The sequence below is a fragment of the Typopeltis vanoorti genome, chromosome 6, assembly GCF_054136105.1.
Source record: "Typopeltis vanoorti isolate ZY-2024b chromosome 6, IOZ_Tvanoo_1.0, whole genome shotgun sequence".
NCBI lineage: Eukaryota > Metazoa > Arthropoda > Arachnida > Uropygi > Thelyphonidae > Typopeltis > Typopeltis vanoorti.
Window position 1 is genome coordinate 35,145,958 of NC_143554.1, and position 19,721 is coordinate 35,165,678.

General features: G+C 35.3%; 1 protein-coding gene across 1 annotated transcript in view; it reads left to right on the plus strand.

Annotated features, from left to right (window-relative positions):
- The window catches only part of bor (ATPase family AAA domain containing bor), a 353,851-nt gene extending 345,562 nt beyond the window's left edge, over positions 1-8,289 (plus strand). Inside the window, exon 14 of the mRNA XM_090394748.1 lies at positions 6,083-8,289. Within this exon, the coding sequence (XP_090250874.1) occupies positions 6,083-6,265 (183 nt within the window). The 3' untranslated portion in view covers positions 6,266-8,289. The remainder of the gene's footprint in view (positions 1-6,082) is intronic.
- Positions 8,290-19,721: the final 11,432 nt, after the last annotated feature.

Consider the following 19,721-nt stretch of genomic DNA (forward strand, 5'->3'; position numbering starts at 1 on the left):
TATAACTGAGAGGAGACCTCCACATAGCCTTTAAAGGAATGCGGAGAACCGACCAGGGTTTCTGACCTAATGTCCAATCCTCACCTTCTCGTGGTGCACCATGTTGGGTATCTACTTGGATACTGAACGGACGAGGATGGGCTGGCAATTTGGGATTTAGCCGACCAAATTGTATTCTTATGTTAAACCAAAATATTGAATGATGGTACAACATGACAAAATTTCATGCTGGCTGGGGCGTTGCCCGGTTAAACAAGGCCCCCGTTGTTTTCGCCAGGGAACCAGGGCAAACAGCGAAAAGTCAGCTACTGGAACAAATCTGAAAATAAACCCCAACTCAACATCACCAGAGTTAAAGATCGGTACTATCAACGTAAGAAGCCTGAATGGCAAAGAAATGGAGCTAGCTGAGGAATTAGATAAGTACCAGATCGACATAATAGGGGTGACTGAAACAAAAAAGACCAAAACTGGTGAGATCTTTCTGAGCAATAAATACAAAATGTTATATTCAGGCAATGACAATCAAGGAAAAGAAGGAGTAGCCATAGTATTCAACACAAAATATGAGGCTAATCTTCTTGAATGGCAGTCAGTCTCAAGTAGAGTAATGTGGGCAAATATGAGAATGGGGATCTGGACAATGAGACTTATTTGTGCCTATGGTCCCACAGAAGGTTCTACTAAGATAGAAGTGGAGGAATTTTTTGAGGGTTTAGAAAAAGCAACTGACACAATGAAAAATGAAAAGTTGGTCCTTGTTGGGGATCTAAATAGCAGAGTAGGAAATGATTGTGAGACATACAAAAATATTTTGGGAAAATTTGGAGAAAAGAGCAAAGCTAATAATAATGGCAAATATCTGTTGGATTTCTGCTCAGGACATGGACTGGTTATTACTAACACCATGTTCCAACATAAAAATGTGCACAAATTCACATGGAGAGAAGAGGCTAGGAATAAGAAAAGTCTCGTTGACTATGTTATTGTTGATAGTGATATTTTCTCCCTGGTGCAGGACAGCAGAGTGTACAGAGGATTTGAAATTGGAAGTGATCACTATTTAGTCTTGAGCAGAATAAAATTGAATTTCATATTGAAAAGAATAACATGTAAGAAAGTTTTAAAGCGAATAAAAATTGAGCAGCTCTCAGATGTGAACTGTAGACTAAAATACACAAAGATTATTGAAGAAAAAATGAAAGAGTTTGAGAACGGGAATCAAACCTTGGAGATTCAGTGGCAAACTCTGAAGAAAACATTGATTGATTCTGCCAGAGAGGCATGTGGTGAGATTGTCTGCAAGGTTAAAAAAATCAGAACTCCCTGGTGGACACAGGAAGTTAAAGAGGCAGTGAAGGAAAAGAAGAAAGCATATCAAAAGTTCCTGGCAAATAAGTCAGCTTGTGCTCTTAGAGAATATAGAGACAAATGCAAGAATGCTAAACACTGTGTAAAACTAGCTAAACAAAAGTCATGGGAGGACTTTGGCAAGAATATAGAAAATAAATATCAAGAATGTGGCAAAATATTCTGGAGGTTGTTGAAGAAGCTTAGGAATGGAGGAAAGAGTGCTGTAAAAGGAGTTAGAGATGATAAAGGTGACATGAAAACTGGAGAAAAAGATATCCTTGAAGTATGGAGTAATTACTTTGAAAAACTGCTAAATGAAACAAGCAGTGATGACAGCACAGTGGTAAAAAAACACTGACCAGGCATGCATGCAGTAATACATATCCATACTTGAAGTAGAAAAAGCCATCAAAGGCTTGAAATGTGGAAATGCAGCTGGAGTAGATGATATTCGACCAGAAATGCTGAAGTATGGTGGTATAAGAGTCTTACGGTGGCTGCACTGCATAATTCAGACAGCCTGTACAGAGGGATGAATTCCTGATGATTGGAGTAGAGCTCTCATAGTACCCATATATAAAAAGGGAAATAAAACTGAATGTGAGAATTACAGAGGTATTTCCCTACTGAGTGTTCCTGGCAAAATCTATGCAAGTATACTTGAGAAACGGTTGAGAATAATTGTGGAAGAAAAGCTTGGTGAAGAACAAGCTGGATTCAGGCCAAAATGAGGCTGTCAGGATCAGATCTTCACTTTACGACAAATAGTCGAGAAAGCATGGGAATATAACAAAGATCTGTATTTAAGTTTTGTCGATTTGGAAAAGGCATATGATAAGGTGCCAAGAGAGAAGCTATTCAATACGCTGCAGTTATATGGTGTCAATTAGGCATTATATCAAGCAATACTTAGTCTTTATTTGAGTTGTAAGTCAGCAGTTAGAATTGAACGAAGTACAGGAAGATGGTTTAATGTTAAATCTGGTGTGAGACAAGGATGTACATTATCCCCTCTGTTATTCATTATCTATATGGATCACGTTATGAAGGAAAGTGGTATTAAACATGATATCAAAATTGGAGATGTTAATGTCAGGTCTTTGCTTTATGCGGATGATGTTATACTTCTAAATAAATCCGCTACAAGTCTGCAAGATTCTCTGACTAAATTGAATAGCTGTTGTAATAGATATGGTATGAAGGTCAGCAATAAAAAGACAAAGACAATGAAAATAGCCAGAATCATTGAAAATGTCAACTGTGTGGTGAATGGAGAACCTGTGGAACAAGTAAAACATTTCAGCTACTTAGGCACACTTTTTACTGAAGATGGTAAATTAAATATAGAAATAGACAACAGAATCAGCAAAGCTAGTATGGTGGGAAGTCAATTGAATAAATTCATATGGAATAAGAGAGAAATTAGCCGGAACACTAAATTAGTTCAAACCAGTGTTAATGTATGGCTCTGAGAGCTTGGTCAGAAGTAAAACACTTGACCAAAGACTAGAGACCACAGATATGAGAGTCCTGAGAAAGATTATAGGCGTGAACAGATGGCATCAATGGCAATATCATATTAAAAACGAGGATATTAGGAAAGTACTTGACATTGTCTGCATCCAGGAATGCATTAGCAGAGCTAATCTCAGGTGGTATGGTCACCTAAACAGAATGGGCGAGGAAAGATTAGCAAAACAAGTGTTCTCTGCCAGGTTGGCAGCAAAACGACTCAGAGGAAGACCAAGATATAGGTAGATTGATACTCTACAAAGTGCCTTAGACGATAGAAATATAAGATCTGATAATGTTGGAATCTTGACAAGTAACAGACTGATTTGGAGGAAAATTGTAGATACGAAGTTAGTAATGATATAATTTTTTCATATAGTACTATTCACACCCCTTGTGGGTACATGGCAGGAATTTGATGATGATGATGTGTTTAGATTATAAAATATTAGCATGGTTAAGAGGATGGCTGACTGATATATATCAAAAAGTGGTATAAATGGGATGTGAATCTGCAAGATTTAAGGTAACTTGTGGTGTACCACAAGGATCAGTCCTTGGTCCACTGTTGTTCAATCAGTACATCACTGATATTGGGAAGGATTTGACAGGCGACATACAGCTATTTGCCTATTATGCAAAGATTGGTAGGATAATCAGGAATGCTGCTGATATGCAGTACTTGCAGAATGATTTGAATAGGCTGGAATTGTGGGCATGGGAAAATTGATGTCAGTTGTTCAATATCAGTAAATTCAAAGTCATGCACGTTGGCATGATTAGCTATCCAATGCCATATTATATTGGTAGGATTATGCTAGAAGAAACTGATCAGGCTGGGGATCATGGAGTGTTAGTAGATAGCAAGTTGAAGTTCAGGGGCCATGTAGCAAAGATTGCAAATACAACTCAAAAGATAATTGCAATGCTTAAACAAACTTTCACATGTAAAAGTAATTATGTGCTTTTGCCTCTTTGCTTCAAGCTCTTGATAGGACTTCATTTAAACTATTGTTTGTAGGTCTGATCTCCTGGTTTCCATTGTGATTCTGATACAGTTGAGATAATGTAAAAAGGATATCAGAATTGTGGAATACTGATTATCAAAAAAAGATTGAGAATTTGTACACTGCAGACACTAGCAAACAGGGGAAAGAGGAGTGATATGATTGAGATGTACAAACTTCCAAAAGGGGGTGGTCATACAGGATTTCAGTTGATGGAATTTTTCATTTCATGGAGGGTGGAGAAAGGACAAGAGGGTATCCTTGGAAGCTGAGAATGAATGCTGCTAAGAACGGTCGTGAGGGCTAGATTTTTCCTCTCATAGGGCAGTGCATGATTGGAATAGATTGCACACACATTAAATGTTGTGTGTGTGCAAGCAGTGTGAATGAATTCAAGAATAAATAATAGCTAATGTGTGTAGTACTTGGCCTCCATCGATGAGTCTCTGATTCCCTGGAGGTCTCTCTTAATAATAATAATAATAATAAAAATAATAAAAATAGAAGCTGTCAGGATCAGATTTTCACTTACAACAAAGAGAAATCACGGGAATATAACAAAGATCTGTATTTCAGTTTTGTAGACCTGTAAAAGGTATATGACAAGCCTAGAGAGAAGCTATTCAAAATGCTACAGTTGTGTGGTGTCAATGGAGCATTATATCAAGCAATACTTGGTCTTTGTTTGGGTTGTAAGTCAGCAGTTAGAATTGAAGGAAGTACAGGAAGATGGTTTGATATTAAATCTGGTGTCAGACAAGGATGTATGTTATCCCTTCTGTTATTCCTATATGGATCACATTATGAAAGAAAACAGGATTAAACTTGATATCAAAATTGGAGATATTAATCTCAGCTCTTTACTTTATGTAGATGTTATACTTTTAAATAAATCCAGTACAAAGCTGCAAGATTCCCTGACTAAATTGAATAACTGTTGTAATAGATATGGTACGATGGTCAGCAGTAACAAGACAAAGACAATGAAAATAGGTAGAAGCATTGAAAATATCAACTGCATTGTGATTGGAGACCTATAGTACAAATAAAACATTTCAGCTACTTAGGCACAATTTTTGGTGAAGATTGTTAATTAAATATGGAAATAGACAACAAAATCAACAAAGCTGTATGGTAGGAAGTCAACTGAATAAATTTATATGGAATGAGATTGAAATTAGTGAAAATACTAAATTAGCTGTATACAAGACAGTGTTCAAACCAATTTTAACTTGCGTATATGAGAGCTGGATTAGAAATAGAACACTTGATCAAAGATGAAAGACCCACAGATATGAGAGTCCTAAGAAAGATTAGGGACATGAACAGGTGGCATCATTGGCAATATTATATCAAAAAACGAGACCATTAGGAAACCACTTGCATTGTCAGCATTCTTAAGTGGTATGGTCACTTAAACAGAATAGGAGAGGAAAGATCAGTAAAACAAGTGTTCTCTGCCAGTTTGGCAGGAAAAAGACCCAGAGGAAGACTGAGGTATGGGTGGATTGATACAGTAAAAAGTGCCTTAGAAGACAGAAATATAAGATCTGATAATGTTGGGATCCTGGCAAATAACAGATTGATTTGGAGGAAAATTGTTGATAGGAAGTTATTAATGATGTAAGTTCTTCATTTAGTACTATCGTAATATCCTGTACACCCCTTGAGGGTACATGTCAGGAATTTGATGATGATAAAACAAAACAAAAAAAAAAACAGGTTGAATTTTAGATAAATTGCCCAAGAGAGGCAAAGGTGAAGCATGCAAAAATTGGTATGGATGGTAAAACTATGTAAAGCTTTATGTTTCTTATTGCCTCCACCTAAAACTACACTCCATGATTATCAAAATTTCATGTTTAAACATAGTTTTATTCTCTCTCAAATTAGTGACTCTGTAAAATTTTATAGTGTCAATTTCTGTTCTTAAGATATATAAGCCAGAAAAAAAAACTAAGAGTTGAATAAATTAGTCAAGGGATCAAAATGTGAAGCTTTTGATAGCTAGAAAGGAATTGCTCAAAGTTCATCTTCAATGTTTAGACACTAATATTAGAATTTTAATGCATAAGTATTTACATTAGTAAATGAAATTTTTACATTTACTAATCTAATCACAACTTAGTTGATATGAAATGGTATTTAATTAATAGTCAACTTCTGTTTCTTAATATGTATCATTTGCTAACATGTATTATTTGTATTAGACTGCAGCATATGAATCAACAGATGGAGTATTGACAGAAAAGATGGTTATGGATCGAGTTTTGAGAGCAGTAAAAGAAAACAGACAGAAAGTTGAATGGCAAACAGAAGAGGAACTTAAAAAAAGGAATCCAAAGTCTTCTGAAGAGTTTATAACATCACATATACAACAAAATACACCTTAAGCTTATAAGTGATTAAGTTCATATAATTCAGTATTATCATAAAAAAAAAATCTTGTATAATAAGTGTAATCAAATTTTAGAAAATGAGAAACCTGGAAGTGATGAAATAAAATCAAGAATCAATATATTTTCATATCTGCAATTAAATTTAGCAGGCTATTATTAAGATCCATTATAAGTAAGACAGGTGATAAAATGGTAATGACCAAAAAAAAGTTTGTTCACTGATTTTTTTTTAATTTTTTATTTATTTTTTTATTTTTTATTTTTTTTAACAGGTTCATTTCAAGCAAGTGTAGTATGCTTTTAAGAAATATTTACTCACTTGTTAAGTTCTATAATACAGCATGCACTTAGTTGTTGAGTGATGCTCGGTTTTGTAATTCTTGAAGCAAAACTAGATGTTTGATGTGAATTTGAAGGCTGTGAAAAGAAGGATTACATATATATCAGATACAGGTTGATAATAAGCATTAGCACTCCACATGTAGGGTAGTTATTTTACCCTACATGTGGAGTGTCTAATCTGGGGTCAAGTCAGAAACACATTATGTGTGTTTCTGACTTGACCTCAGATATAAATTGGCGATAGTATTTGTCATTTAATTGCTGTTTATTAGATGAACTATATATACAGCACTTACCAAATAAAACACTTTAACATGGTTTAAAAGAGATCAAGGTCACATGCACAATGTATAATATATTATGCTCTTTCAAGTTTTTACTTTAATTTTTACATCTAGAGGTAAAAAAATAATTAAGATGTAAATATTTCAAGTTTTGTATGTGCTTGTGGTATTTGTATTGATAAATTACTGGGTGCATTTTGTTTGTGAAGGATGTAAAATTACTTTAACACATAATTGCATTTTTTAACATTTAGTTTTAATTCAAGAAAGCCTTCGGATTGTTTTTATTATCTAGCCAAAAATTCACATACTGTATTATTTTGTTCTGGTTTCTTGAGAGGAAGAGTGACAAAAAAAAAAATAAATAAATAAAAATCTGCTACAGAGATAAGAAGCAATGCCATTACATGAGGAAACAGAAATTAACACGTAATGTGTTAACACATTTCAGCATGGGGAAATTAATACTAGGAGGATATGATGTTTACAGTCCATGACTGTATGGTTATATTACAACTAGGGGAACAATATGTGTTTTAAAAGTTTAATTATTTACACCAGTGCAGCCAAACTGTAGTAGTTATTGTGAAATGATTTTGCGAACTTATATATATTCTTGTCATTTAACACTAATTTATTGCTCTTATATAAAACAATCCATTTAATGAATTTTTAAGAAAAAGAAATTCTTATAATTTCAAACTCCTTGTAAAATCTTAATTATTAATATTTCAAATTACAATTACTGTGTATAGTAAAAGAAGTTTGGAAAACATCTTGTGGTTATGTTGGTTTATGGTTTATTGGCATTAGAACAGCAAATGTTACACTCTTGTGTTATGTAATTACAGTCATCTTACTAGCACATATCACCAAAATGCCCCATAGCATCAATGTCCAGTTATATGAAATTTACTATAGCAAAGCATCCACGACAAACTATTCTTTTGGTCTTGATAAGTTTCACTCTAGCAAAAGTTAACTGTAGATATAATGATTTTGTTCTAGGAATGCCACTAAATATGTTTGTTGATTTGCATCATGCTGAAATCCTTTGTTTCAGAATTGGTAGTACTAAGAAAAATGAAAATTTTACTCAGTACATTTTGAATTTTAAAAATAAAAGTGACCTATTTACTTATAAATTTAATTTAATTTAAATCCAACTTTAAATATATTAATTTATTTGTTGGTTATTGTACATCAGCTGAATACCAACTTTATAGATTGCTTCAGTTTGATCTTGGAGCATATCTTGTTAGCAATTCTCCTCTTTTAAAAGCTTAACTTTTTCACAGTTTGCAAATACATTCAGCTTACATTATAAAAACAAGCTTCCAGAGACTGTTAAAAAATGTGCATTCTGAATTTGGATTAAAAAAAAAAAAAGCTTTCTTCCCACCTCCCAACTGATTTTTTGGATTTAAATTTATCACCTCAGAAAGGTAAAAAAAACAGTGCTGTATTCAGGAATGAATACAGCACAGAAATACAAATAAACACATGTCTAATGGATCCTGTATTTTGTCTCAGTCATTGAAATATCATCAGAGATACCATCTTAAAATTGTAAAAGTACACACAAAACAATAAGTGGAAAAAAATTAGACTAAAAGCCTCAAGTCCTGTGAGGGATATCCTCAATAGTTGCTGTTGGCTAGCCTTTGCTTTCAGGCAGGAAGCCTAAGAATTTAAAGTTTCTTGAATCTTAGGGAGTTTAATACAACTATATTAAGATAAGGTTGGTTTACATTAAAGATTCCAAGAATTTATATATTCTTGTTTAATCCTTTATCTAAGTGTAAGCAAACAAAGTTTGCCAATGAAGTATCTTCATGATTAGGCTAATAACCTCACATTAATTGCCTTAGTGTTCCATAATTCAAAGCACATCCTTTTGGGTGTGTATAATGCTATGCATTATGTGAAGGACCACTCTCCAAACCAGTTTCAACCTTTATTGAGGTCTCGTTGGTGGGAACCAGACCCAGAAGATTAATGAATTCTTGACATATTTAATTTAATTTTTAGGAAAGTGAAAAAACTTTTAACAGCTAGCTCTAATCCAGAATATTTTAACAATAAGGTATTATACCTTTTACCTTTTCAATACTTGTATATGGGAAATGCATGAATTTTGCTGAGCCAGAAGAGATAGGTGGCATCTTTTGATTGTGGCTCCCCACCAATGAGATCTCAGTAATGGTCGAAACTGGTCCGGGCAGTGGCACTTTCCATAACGCATACCATTATACACATCTGAAAGGGTATGCGCATTATGCAGTGTTAAGGTTTAATTAATGTGAAGTCATTAGCTCTTTATGCGAGTAGCATAGTTATGAAGATAGTTCACATTGTTTACTTATGCTTGGATAAAGAATTAAACAAGAATATCAGACAGGAGGCCTAAGAATTTTAAAGTTTCTTGAATCTTGAGAATTTTAATACAACTATATTGCTCTTAAATTGCCAAGAATTCTTGGCAATTTAAGCATAAAGAAATACATAAACTGACAAGAAACCGAATTGATCATGCTACTATAAATAATAAATTTGTAAAATCCATGCTTGATGTGAGACTCAAACGTGGTGCAGATGTGGGTTTCAACCACTTCTTGTTAGTGACGAAGTTGAAATTAAAACTTCAAAGTGTATTAAGAAAGAAAAGTTCAAGAACTGCTTTTGATACTGAAAAATTAAAGAAATGAGGAAAGTTTGCTTTGGAGATAAAGAACAAATTCAGTATATTAGAAATAGAGGAAAATCAAGATGTAACAGCAGAAAATTACAAAGTAGAAGAATATTGGAAAAAATTTCTAGAGCGAAGTTGCTGAAGATATAATTGGTACATGAAGGAAAAAAAAAAAAAGAATTGGTAACTACAGAAACTTGGAAGATCATCAAAGAGGGAAAAAAGATTAAATTATTAATGAATAATACAAATTCAGAACGATTATTCAAGGTATATAGCAAATGCTACAATGAACTAAAAAGTGTAAAGCGAACTGCAAGAGCCGACAGGAGAAAATATATTGATGAATTAGAAAAAGAAGCGGAAAATGGACAAATTAGACAACTTTATCAGATTATAAAAACGAATCAATGGTAACAAAAAAGCAACTTCTTCCTAGAGACAAACAAGGAAAATTATTGACGATTGACTCTAAAATTGAACCAAGATGGAGGGAATATTTTGATGAACCCTTGAATGTAAAAGCAGATATAGGGTCTCAACAGGCACAAAATATTACAACTAGTGTAATACCCACTTCGAACATTTCCGGAGATGAGATCTTGCTGAGCAAAGTCAAAGATGTCCTGGGGGCACTAAAACCCAGCAAAGCTTGTGGAAATGACACTATCGATGCCGGAATGTTAAAAGTTGATCTTAACACAACAACTACCGAATTACAAAGGTTATATAATGAAATATGGAAGATAGAAAAAAGTCCTCAACAATGAAAAGAAGCAGTAATTATAAAAAATTACAAAAAAAAAGGAGATCTGACCAAGTGCAGAAATTGGAGAGGAATAAGTCTGCTTTTAATTGCTGCAAAAGCTTTTATCAAAATTTTAATTAATATATTAAAAATGGAAATTGAAAACTTATTAAAGGAAGAACAAGCAGGTTTCTGGACCAGCTGTGGAACCATCCAACAAATATTCACAATTAGAAATATAATTGAACAATGTATAGAATTTCAAGTTCTACTCTACTTTACCTAAACTTCGTCGATTTTAGTAAAGCATTCGACTCAGTAGATAGAAACTGGAAACTATTAGAAGAATACAAATACCTTATAAATTTCTCAACGTTATCAAGATTATGTATAATGGCAGCAAGTCTTGCATGAAAGTAGATGAAAAACTTAGACTTCTTTATCATAGAAACTGGAGTTAGTCAGGGTTGTATTCTATCTGGTCATATTATATATAATCCTAATTGATTGGATTATGAAAAACTCAATCATCAGAAGAGAGGAATACGTTGGGACTTTACATCCACTGGAAGACCTTGCTTTTGCTGATGACAGTGCTCATTGCACAGAAACTGTGGATCTTCATATAAACAAGAAGAAAACCAAGGTCATACAAATAAAATAAAATAAAAAATCAAATAAAGAAATTAAGTTAAAAAATGAAACAATTGAAGACGATACTTTTACATACCTCGCATCAATAATAAATAAACAAGGCGGCACTGACGAAGATGTTTTACAAAGAATTGCTAAAGCACTAAACTTTTAAGTCATTAAATTATGGAAAGCATCAAATATTACATTTGAAGTGAAAATTAATATTTATATAAATATATTGTGCAAGCAGTACTTCTATATGAATTAAACTTACCAAGGCACAAAGTAATAAATTAGATTTTTTCCAGAACAAATGTTTAAGAAGGATTTTTAAAATTTTCTGGCCAAATACAAATCACTAATGATGAAATTGTAAAGAAAATTTTTCCAAGTCAATAGATGAAGAGATTTGCCTAAGAAGATGGAAATGGACTTGTCATGTTTTATGCATTGGGATAAACAGAATTCCCCAAGTAGCATTGAGTTGGGCACTAGAGGGGAGATACTCTAGAGATCACCCAATAACATGGAGAAGAATGATGGAATCCGATGAAGCAGGATGAGCGAACTGGGTAGAAGCAACAGCAGCTGCGAAGGATGGACAGATGGAAAACCAGTGTTGCAGCATTATGTGCCAGTAGGCATGGAAAGCATTGATGATTGATAATAAATTCTTGGCATCTTTAATATAATTTATAGCCAAAGAAAAATACTCAGCAGTAAGGTTGAATTTTCAAATATGCTGCTGATTCTAAAAAAGTCTCACTTGTTGCTATGAAGCATTGTAATTTTTCCTTTCCATTTGATTCTGTGCAAGTTATCCAAGGCATGGTCAGCTAGACCTGACTGACCATAGTTATGAGGTGACAGGTGCAATTGATGAGGGAGATGATACACAGTAGTTAATATTTTGCAAAGGCTTTTGATAGATTACCACATAAGTTGATAGTCAAACTAGAGCGGATGGAGTTGGATATTAGAATAGTGCATTGGATTGGAGATTGGCTATCTGATAGATGTCAGCAAGTTGTATATGGGTGAGCAATATCCTGGAAGAGGAAAGTCACTAGTGGTGTGCCTGTTTAATTTCTATGTTGATGATGTTGGGGAAGATTTGTAGAGCAGATGTGGCCTTACAGAGACTTCAATAGGCTTAGTGAATGGGCAAGGGAGTGGGAATACCAGTTCAATGTTTCGAAATGTAAGGTTTTAAATTTTGGAAAATGAAGATTATTACTAATCAGGCCTTCATGGAGTCAAGAGACTCATCATGGGAGATCCTTCCTAGGAAACAGTCTATTCATACCACTCATTGACTGTTCTTGCTCTCACCACCATCAGGCAAAACATTCCATGGTTTCTCCACGCAAAAAAAAAAAAAAAAAAATCTTGCTCACAGCTTCCTTTCGTAACTTCCAGTGATGGTCCCTTGTCATTGCTCCACCAAGTGAAAGAACTCCCCAGTGTTCACCCTATAGCTGCCTCTCACCAGTAAAAATTTCAATAATATCACCTTCTATTCACCAAACTACAGTCCACATTCCCTTAGCCGATATTTATAACTAACATTGTACAGTCCTGAAACCATCTTTGTTATCTGCTCCTGCACCCTATCCACAGTTAATTTATCAGCTTCAAATCCTGGGGACCAAATTTGAGAACCAAGTGTGGTCTGATCAGAGTCTTAAACAATGGAATGATAACTCTTCTATTTCTGCAGGTCAGTGTCCTCGGTATTGCAGCAATCCTCTGGGTTACCTTCACCACCTTTGCAATATGCCCCCGGAATTTCAGTTTTCTATCAATTATCACCCCACCCCCGATCTCTTGTCTCCTTCCTCCAGTATAGCACCTTCAATCGAGTATGCATCCTCCTATTGATGGAACCCAAACCTCAAGACCTTACATTTTGCTGCATTAAACTGAAACTCCCATTCATTTGCCCATCTGTTTAGTTTATTCAAATCTTCTTGCAGCGCTGCCACATCTGCACTATTACTAATAACCCTTCCCAGCTTCACATCCGCAAACAACTGAATATCCCCTTACAATCCATTGACATTGATATAATGGTTGAACAATATAGGTCCCAGTACTGAGCCCTGTGGAACTCCACTTGTAACCTGCTTTCTTGATATTGCTCCACCATACACAATTCTCTGATATGTATCAGACAGCCAATCCTGAATCCAGTTGACTAACCTGACATCAAAACCCATGTGCTGTAACTTTAAATATCAGCTTATATTATGTTATGTGGCACCCTGTCAAATTCCTTTGCAAAATCCAAAAAAATGACCGTGTATGCGTTTCCCTCATCAACTGCTATTGTTACTTTATTATAAAAGGCAATTCATCCTTAGCCAAACATTCATTTCCTATAGAATAGTATTTTCCTAATGTTTTTTGGGTCATGCCCCATCTCAAAGATTTTGATGTCCCCCCCCCCCCCCTCGCTGGCAATGGTGAGTGATTTGAGTATATCAGTGATGAGGTGACGAATGCAACATTTTCTAATTGCCCCACGTTGAGAAACATTGCTATAGAAGTTTTTATTCATGTTGCCTACAAGTAACGAAAAAAATCTGTTCTTTCTAGTCTCTTTAGTAAATTACTGGGAGTTGTAAATAAAAATTGCAGGTTCTGATACCTGAATTTAGCTTTTCTTTGGGAAAAAAAAAAAAATCTTTAAGGACATTAGAACTATCAAAATAGTTAAGAATGATTACACAATTTGAATCATAGCAGAGACTTCTCAAGGAAAGTTTAAATGCCCAGAAAGGTTCTGCTGAAAAGGGCAACATCTTGTATAGGAGAAATCTCAGAAGATAACTGCTGATTTCTTATCTTTACCAAGAAAAGTCACATCCTGGATATCTGAATTCATTGGATGAAATACTCCAGTGTGCCCTCTATAAGAATCGGTGTGGAGTGAGTTTTAGCTACTAGCTTTATATGGATGCCGTGAGACAAAAAATCTTCGACTACTTGCCTTTTATCTCCTATGAAAAATTAACTTACATTTTCCTCTCTATATCGTATTGTAACAAAAGGAACAACCATTGAAAACTAGACATGTATATTCTCTGAATAGTTGTTGGAGTTTCCGTAGTAACAGTAGTTGACAACCTTTAAACATTTCTCTTCTGTATGAAAGACTTCAAATAGAATTATCCATTATCATGCTCCAAAAATTGTATAATATAATTTCTTCATTACCTGTAATCTTTTCTCCCTGCATGTACCAACAGCTATGATAATTATGGTATCTCTGAGTCTTGAAGTGCAAACAACAAACCTCATCAACAATAACATATACTTTTAAGATTGGCTGTTTAGAGTTAATTTTTTTTTTTTATTTATAACAGCAACCTTGAATTGAACCAAATCAGTATTTATCTGCTCTATTTTGAATGAAGGCGAGTTAGCATGTCTCATATGGATGTGGAGGGTTTTTTTCACCTGGAAACTCGGATTTTTCGTTCCTAAGAACATGCAAACCGGCCCTCTGAACAGATGTCTACAAATAAGACTACTGGAATATGGATTAAACAACCTATTCCATACGATTTTGGTTTCAAACATCTGCCCACATCCGCATAAACCCACATAGTGAAGTATGGGTCTATGTGTGAGCGTAAATGATTATCAGGAAAGTTTAAACTATTCTTTTTAGTATTTAGAAGTGCAAAGACTCAGTTCAATCAATTCCTGTCCATGCTGTCAGAAGTAAGTGTTGTCTGTATCCCTTGAAATGGATGAAATTGAGTATTGTACGGTTATAAAATTCTTTGTAAAAGAAGGTTTAACGCGAAGAAATTCATTCGAAGTTCATAAAAGTTTAGGGGCGCTCTTCTCCTTCGTTTTCGACAATTAAGAAATGGGCTACCAAGTTTAAACGTGGTCGTACTAGCCTTGAAGATGATCCACGTGGAGGACGTCCAAAAAGTGTAACAACACCAGAAATCATTGATCAAGTGCACGATATGAACAGCAGTGAAAACTGGACAGAAGACAAAAGTCACTTCCATCAGCAGGAAAGGTCATGGCATTGGTGTGTTGGGATGCTAAAGGCATTTCGTTTATTAATTATCTTGAAAACTATAAAACAACAACAGGGAATATTATTCCAATCTTTTAACTAGACTAAACGAAAAAATTCTTGAGAAAAGACCTGGTTTGCAGAAGAAAAAAATCTTTCATCAGGACAATGTGCCTGCCCACAAAGATGTTTTGCAAATTGGAAAATTAAGGGATCTGCACTATGAATTGTTGGAGCATCCACCCTATTCTCCAGATTTGACTCCTGTCTTTTCCCAAAACTAAAATTCCTCCTTGCTGATCAGTGTTTTTCTTTTAATCAAGAGGTGATTGTTGCTGTAATATAGGGGTATTTTGCAGATCTTACTGAGAACCACTACAGGAACGAGATAGAGCATGCTGGAATAAATGTATTAGTCTTAAGGGAGATTATGTTGAAAATTAAAATATTTCAAACAGAGCTGTGATTGACTTTTGTGTTATACTTGGTAAACGTTTTAACGAAACGCATTAAATGCTTCAAAAACCATACGGTGATTAATGCTTATCCCGTACTCAAGTTTACGAGTGGTTTAAGCGATTTCAAAGTGGTCGTGAGACGCTTGAGGACGACGAAAAGCCAGGCCGTCCAAAAACAACTGATTGAAGTTAACATCCAAAAAGCGTGATTTCATCAAACAAAACCCGAAATCGTCCGTGAGATTGAGGATGAATTGGATTCCAAAATCAACTGCACAACATTTTGACCAGGTGTGGGCATTTGTAAATTAAATTCGTGATTTGTTCCCCACAAGTTGACCGACGACCAAAAAAATGTGTCGAATTGAACACTGCAAGGACCTCATTAAAACCGCTTGTAGGGACGTAAGGACTCAGGGACGAAGTACTAACCTTGTTAGTACTTCGTCCCTGGAAAGCCAGCAAATTTCAGAATGAAGCAAAAGTTGTATATATTCACTGTCCATTTCATCGCAGAATACTGAAAATAACCTGTTAACGGTCAAGCCTTAATAAAATTAACTAGCTTTACAGCATTGTATAGCACAGTTTTAAATTCTGGTGGCATTCCTTTGGAGGCTAACGCTTCCCTTCCGCGCTATGCCTGCAATGGCGCGAGATCCATCCGAACAGAAGCCCACATATTTTCCCCTCTGGATCCCTTTGCGTATTATGTAATTATTGAGAGTGAAATATTTCTTCCAGTTGTTCGGGATGACAAAGTTCTACAAAACAGAATATCATCATGAATGTTGTTATCATGCGCATATCTTACGTTGCATATTAACTTTCAAATGATGTTAATATGCAACGCATATTAACATCATTTGAAAGTTAATATGCAACGTAAGATATGCGCATGATAAGAGCTCTTCTTAACTCTTTCGATTAACTGAGATTCTACGTCACTTGCCATATCATTAATTCTGCGACTGATGTGTGATCTGAAAGAGGAATCAAATCAGTATCTTTTAGTAACTTGTTGCGAAACAGTTTTTATCTCTTTTATAGCTGGAAGTAGTAAATTTCCCCCGATAGAATGAAGTTTCTCTGTTTTCGCTATAAAGAGATAGGATGCTTCCAGTGCCCTGTTATTAATCGAACCCATGGCCGAAACTATATCTTTCCCATGTCGCTGAAAAAATTCAGTTGCCTTATTTTTCACATCAGAATGTTTAGTTTCAAAATGTCGTCGGAGTTTCACAGGTTTCATGCACTCGTTCAATAACACTCCATAACACAAAACACATAAGAGGTTTCTGGTCACTTTCATATCCACACCAAGTAAACCTGAATCAAATATGAACTGTTATATTTCCTACTGTATTTTTTCTTTGAACTGCTTGTTTCTTCTACTTTAATAGTATCAGATTTACTCGCCGTTACAACACGTGTATCACAATTAGGGTTAGCATCAGCTGTTTCATTTGCTTTTCTTTTCAAAGTCCTAGTTCTAAGCCACTTTTCCATTATTAAAAAACGTTTCCGAAAAATATATAAATACTGGGGTTAACTCACGACATACTTTGTCCAAGTATCACTTAGCACTTCTGAAGATATATCGAGCCTTGGTTGAAGGAGGAAAACCTTCAATAATAAAAATCAATGAACAAGCAATTGGTTGAAATGTGGATGACAACGTATACTTCAAATCTGACAAAACAGCAAGGGAAAGCGGAAGCAATAAAACCATATTTTGTCGTTCACTTCATCCGTTTTATTACTCGTCATTCTGTGGCTACAAATTATTGTAGTGGGAGAATATTCATGGATGAACCTTCTCTCATAATGTGAACAAAAATTACAGTTCCTAGGAGCTACGTTCACATTATGGGCAAATATCAAGAATAGTGATCGGAGCTCGCTCCACTTCTACCACGTGTTGCCCCAGCTTGCACTACCCTTTGGGATCAGTGCTGCAGTATCCAGGTATTTGCTTACGCTTGGAATCGCCGAACTTTATATAGTTTCTACTATATTCGGCATGAAACTCTTTGAGTTTCTTATTCGGCTAAGAAACTATATGGGATGTAATATCCCTTAACTTATTCATGGATGAACTTTCTGCCGCTGTTTTTTTTTTTTTTTTTTTTTTTAAAGTATCCATTTTTATTTCAATATTTTTACTCACTTATTCAAATTTAATTTGTTTTGTTTGGATAATTAAAATAAATATATTTATTTATTTAATTTAAGCCTGCCTGCGGACCACAGGTTGAGAAACACTGGTCTAAGTCATTTCAATAGAAATATGTCTGTAGTTTGTTAGCGTTAGTGCATGATATCCTCAGATGAGGACATCATTTTTTAATAGAAATATGTCTGTAGTTTGTTAGCGTTAGTGCATGATGTCCTCGGATGAGGACATCATTTTTTACATATATACAGGACAAATTTAGCAAAATTATTGAATTCATGGTAATACTGTAAGATTAAATAGTACTGTATCATGACATAATTTTTTATAAATGAATATAAAAATTCATGCATGAGATTATTAAATTAAAATATATCTGAAAATAAAAAAGATTATGGTACATTAAAATTATTTTACACAATTTCCGACTTTAGGGATAGTAAGAATGTCATTACGGTTCAAACTGGGTCTGTGACATAGGGCTTCAGCACTTTCTTTATATAAATATTTATATAATGATCTATGCAGAAGTTTGGTCTTTTTCCAATGGATCCTATTGTTTGGGTTTTCAATTCCGTGTTGTACGAGGCCAAATTTCTGCAGTTTGATAAGATGGATATGGCCTTGATGTTCCGAAATGCGTTTGCTAATGAATCTACCTGTCTGTCCATAGTAGGACAATTTACAGGAACATGAGATCTCGTACATGCCAGGTAGCATCAGAGGTAAGAGTTTGTCTTTAGGAGAAGGTAACCAATTGTAGATTCTGGTTGATTGGCTTGTAGATAGCAGTCAATTTATATTTCTTCATAATCTTTGAGAGGCGTTCGGAGATGCCTTTCACATAAGGTCAAACTTACTAGACAAACTTCAATTGAAACAGGATAAGCTACGTGCCCGAATCTATTTTAAAAAAAGTGCAGACGCGATAAACTCATTCCCGCGTTTGCTAAACTGAAGGAAGTTATCAAATCACCAGTTGATCATAAAATTTATCAGAAAGCAAGCCATTCCTTACTACTTAATTAGTTATCTCAATATGAACTGGCAACAAATATTTTAAAAATCACAGAATTAGAAGCTGAATTATCAATTCTTCTTTCACTATGCCTTATCCCATGTTAAACGGGGTCGGCGCACTGATCTTTAACCTTCCTCTTCCAAGTTCTCCGGTCCAGGGCGTCCTTCGGACTACATCCTTTCTCCTTAAGATCCTCTGTCACCTTATCCCTCCACCTGAGTTTGGGCATGCCTCTTTTCCTCCAACTCCATATACTCCACTCGTTTACCAACATACTCCTCACCCTTCCTCTCTACATGCCCGAACTACCTCAGCCTACTTTTTTTGTATCTTCTTGCCAATTGGTCTCACCTTAACCGTCTGTAGTCATTCCTTATCCTGTTCTCCTTTGTCACACCACTCATCCATCTCACCATCTGCATCTTCGCTACCTCCATCTTCCTCTCCTGTGCTTTTGTTATAGGCCATGTCTCTGCGCCATGAAGCATCGCCGGCCTCACTACCATCTTATACAGCTTTCCTCTTACAACTCACTCTCTTGTCGCACAGTACCCCACTCATCTTCCTCCAGCCGCATGTTATTCAGTGCTGTATTTCCTCATCCAGGTCACCATTCCTCTCGACGACCGACCCAAGGCACTTGAATTTCTTCCCTGAAGTCGTATGATCATATCCTCGTCACTCCCCGTTGACATATATTCAGTTTTCTCCCGGTTAATTTTCATGCCCCTCTCTCCTCCAATACTTTTCTCTGCTCTTCCAGGGCATTTTCAAGCTTCTCTCGGGATGATTCGCATAGAACAATGTCGTTGGCAAACAGCATGCTCCATGGTGCCTCCTTGACATCCTCCACTAGTACATCCATGACCAGGTCAAAGAGGTAGGGGCTCAGAACTGACCCTTGGTGTAGCCCTACGATAATGGGGAACTCTTGTCATGCCGACACTAGACCTGACCTGAGTTAAAGTTGAATTATCAATTACGGTATGCTAAATCAAGAATTGCTACGTGATTACTAACGTCTCAAAAAATGCAGGAATCAAAGCATAAA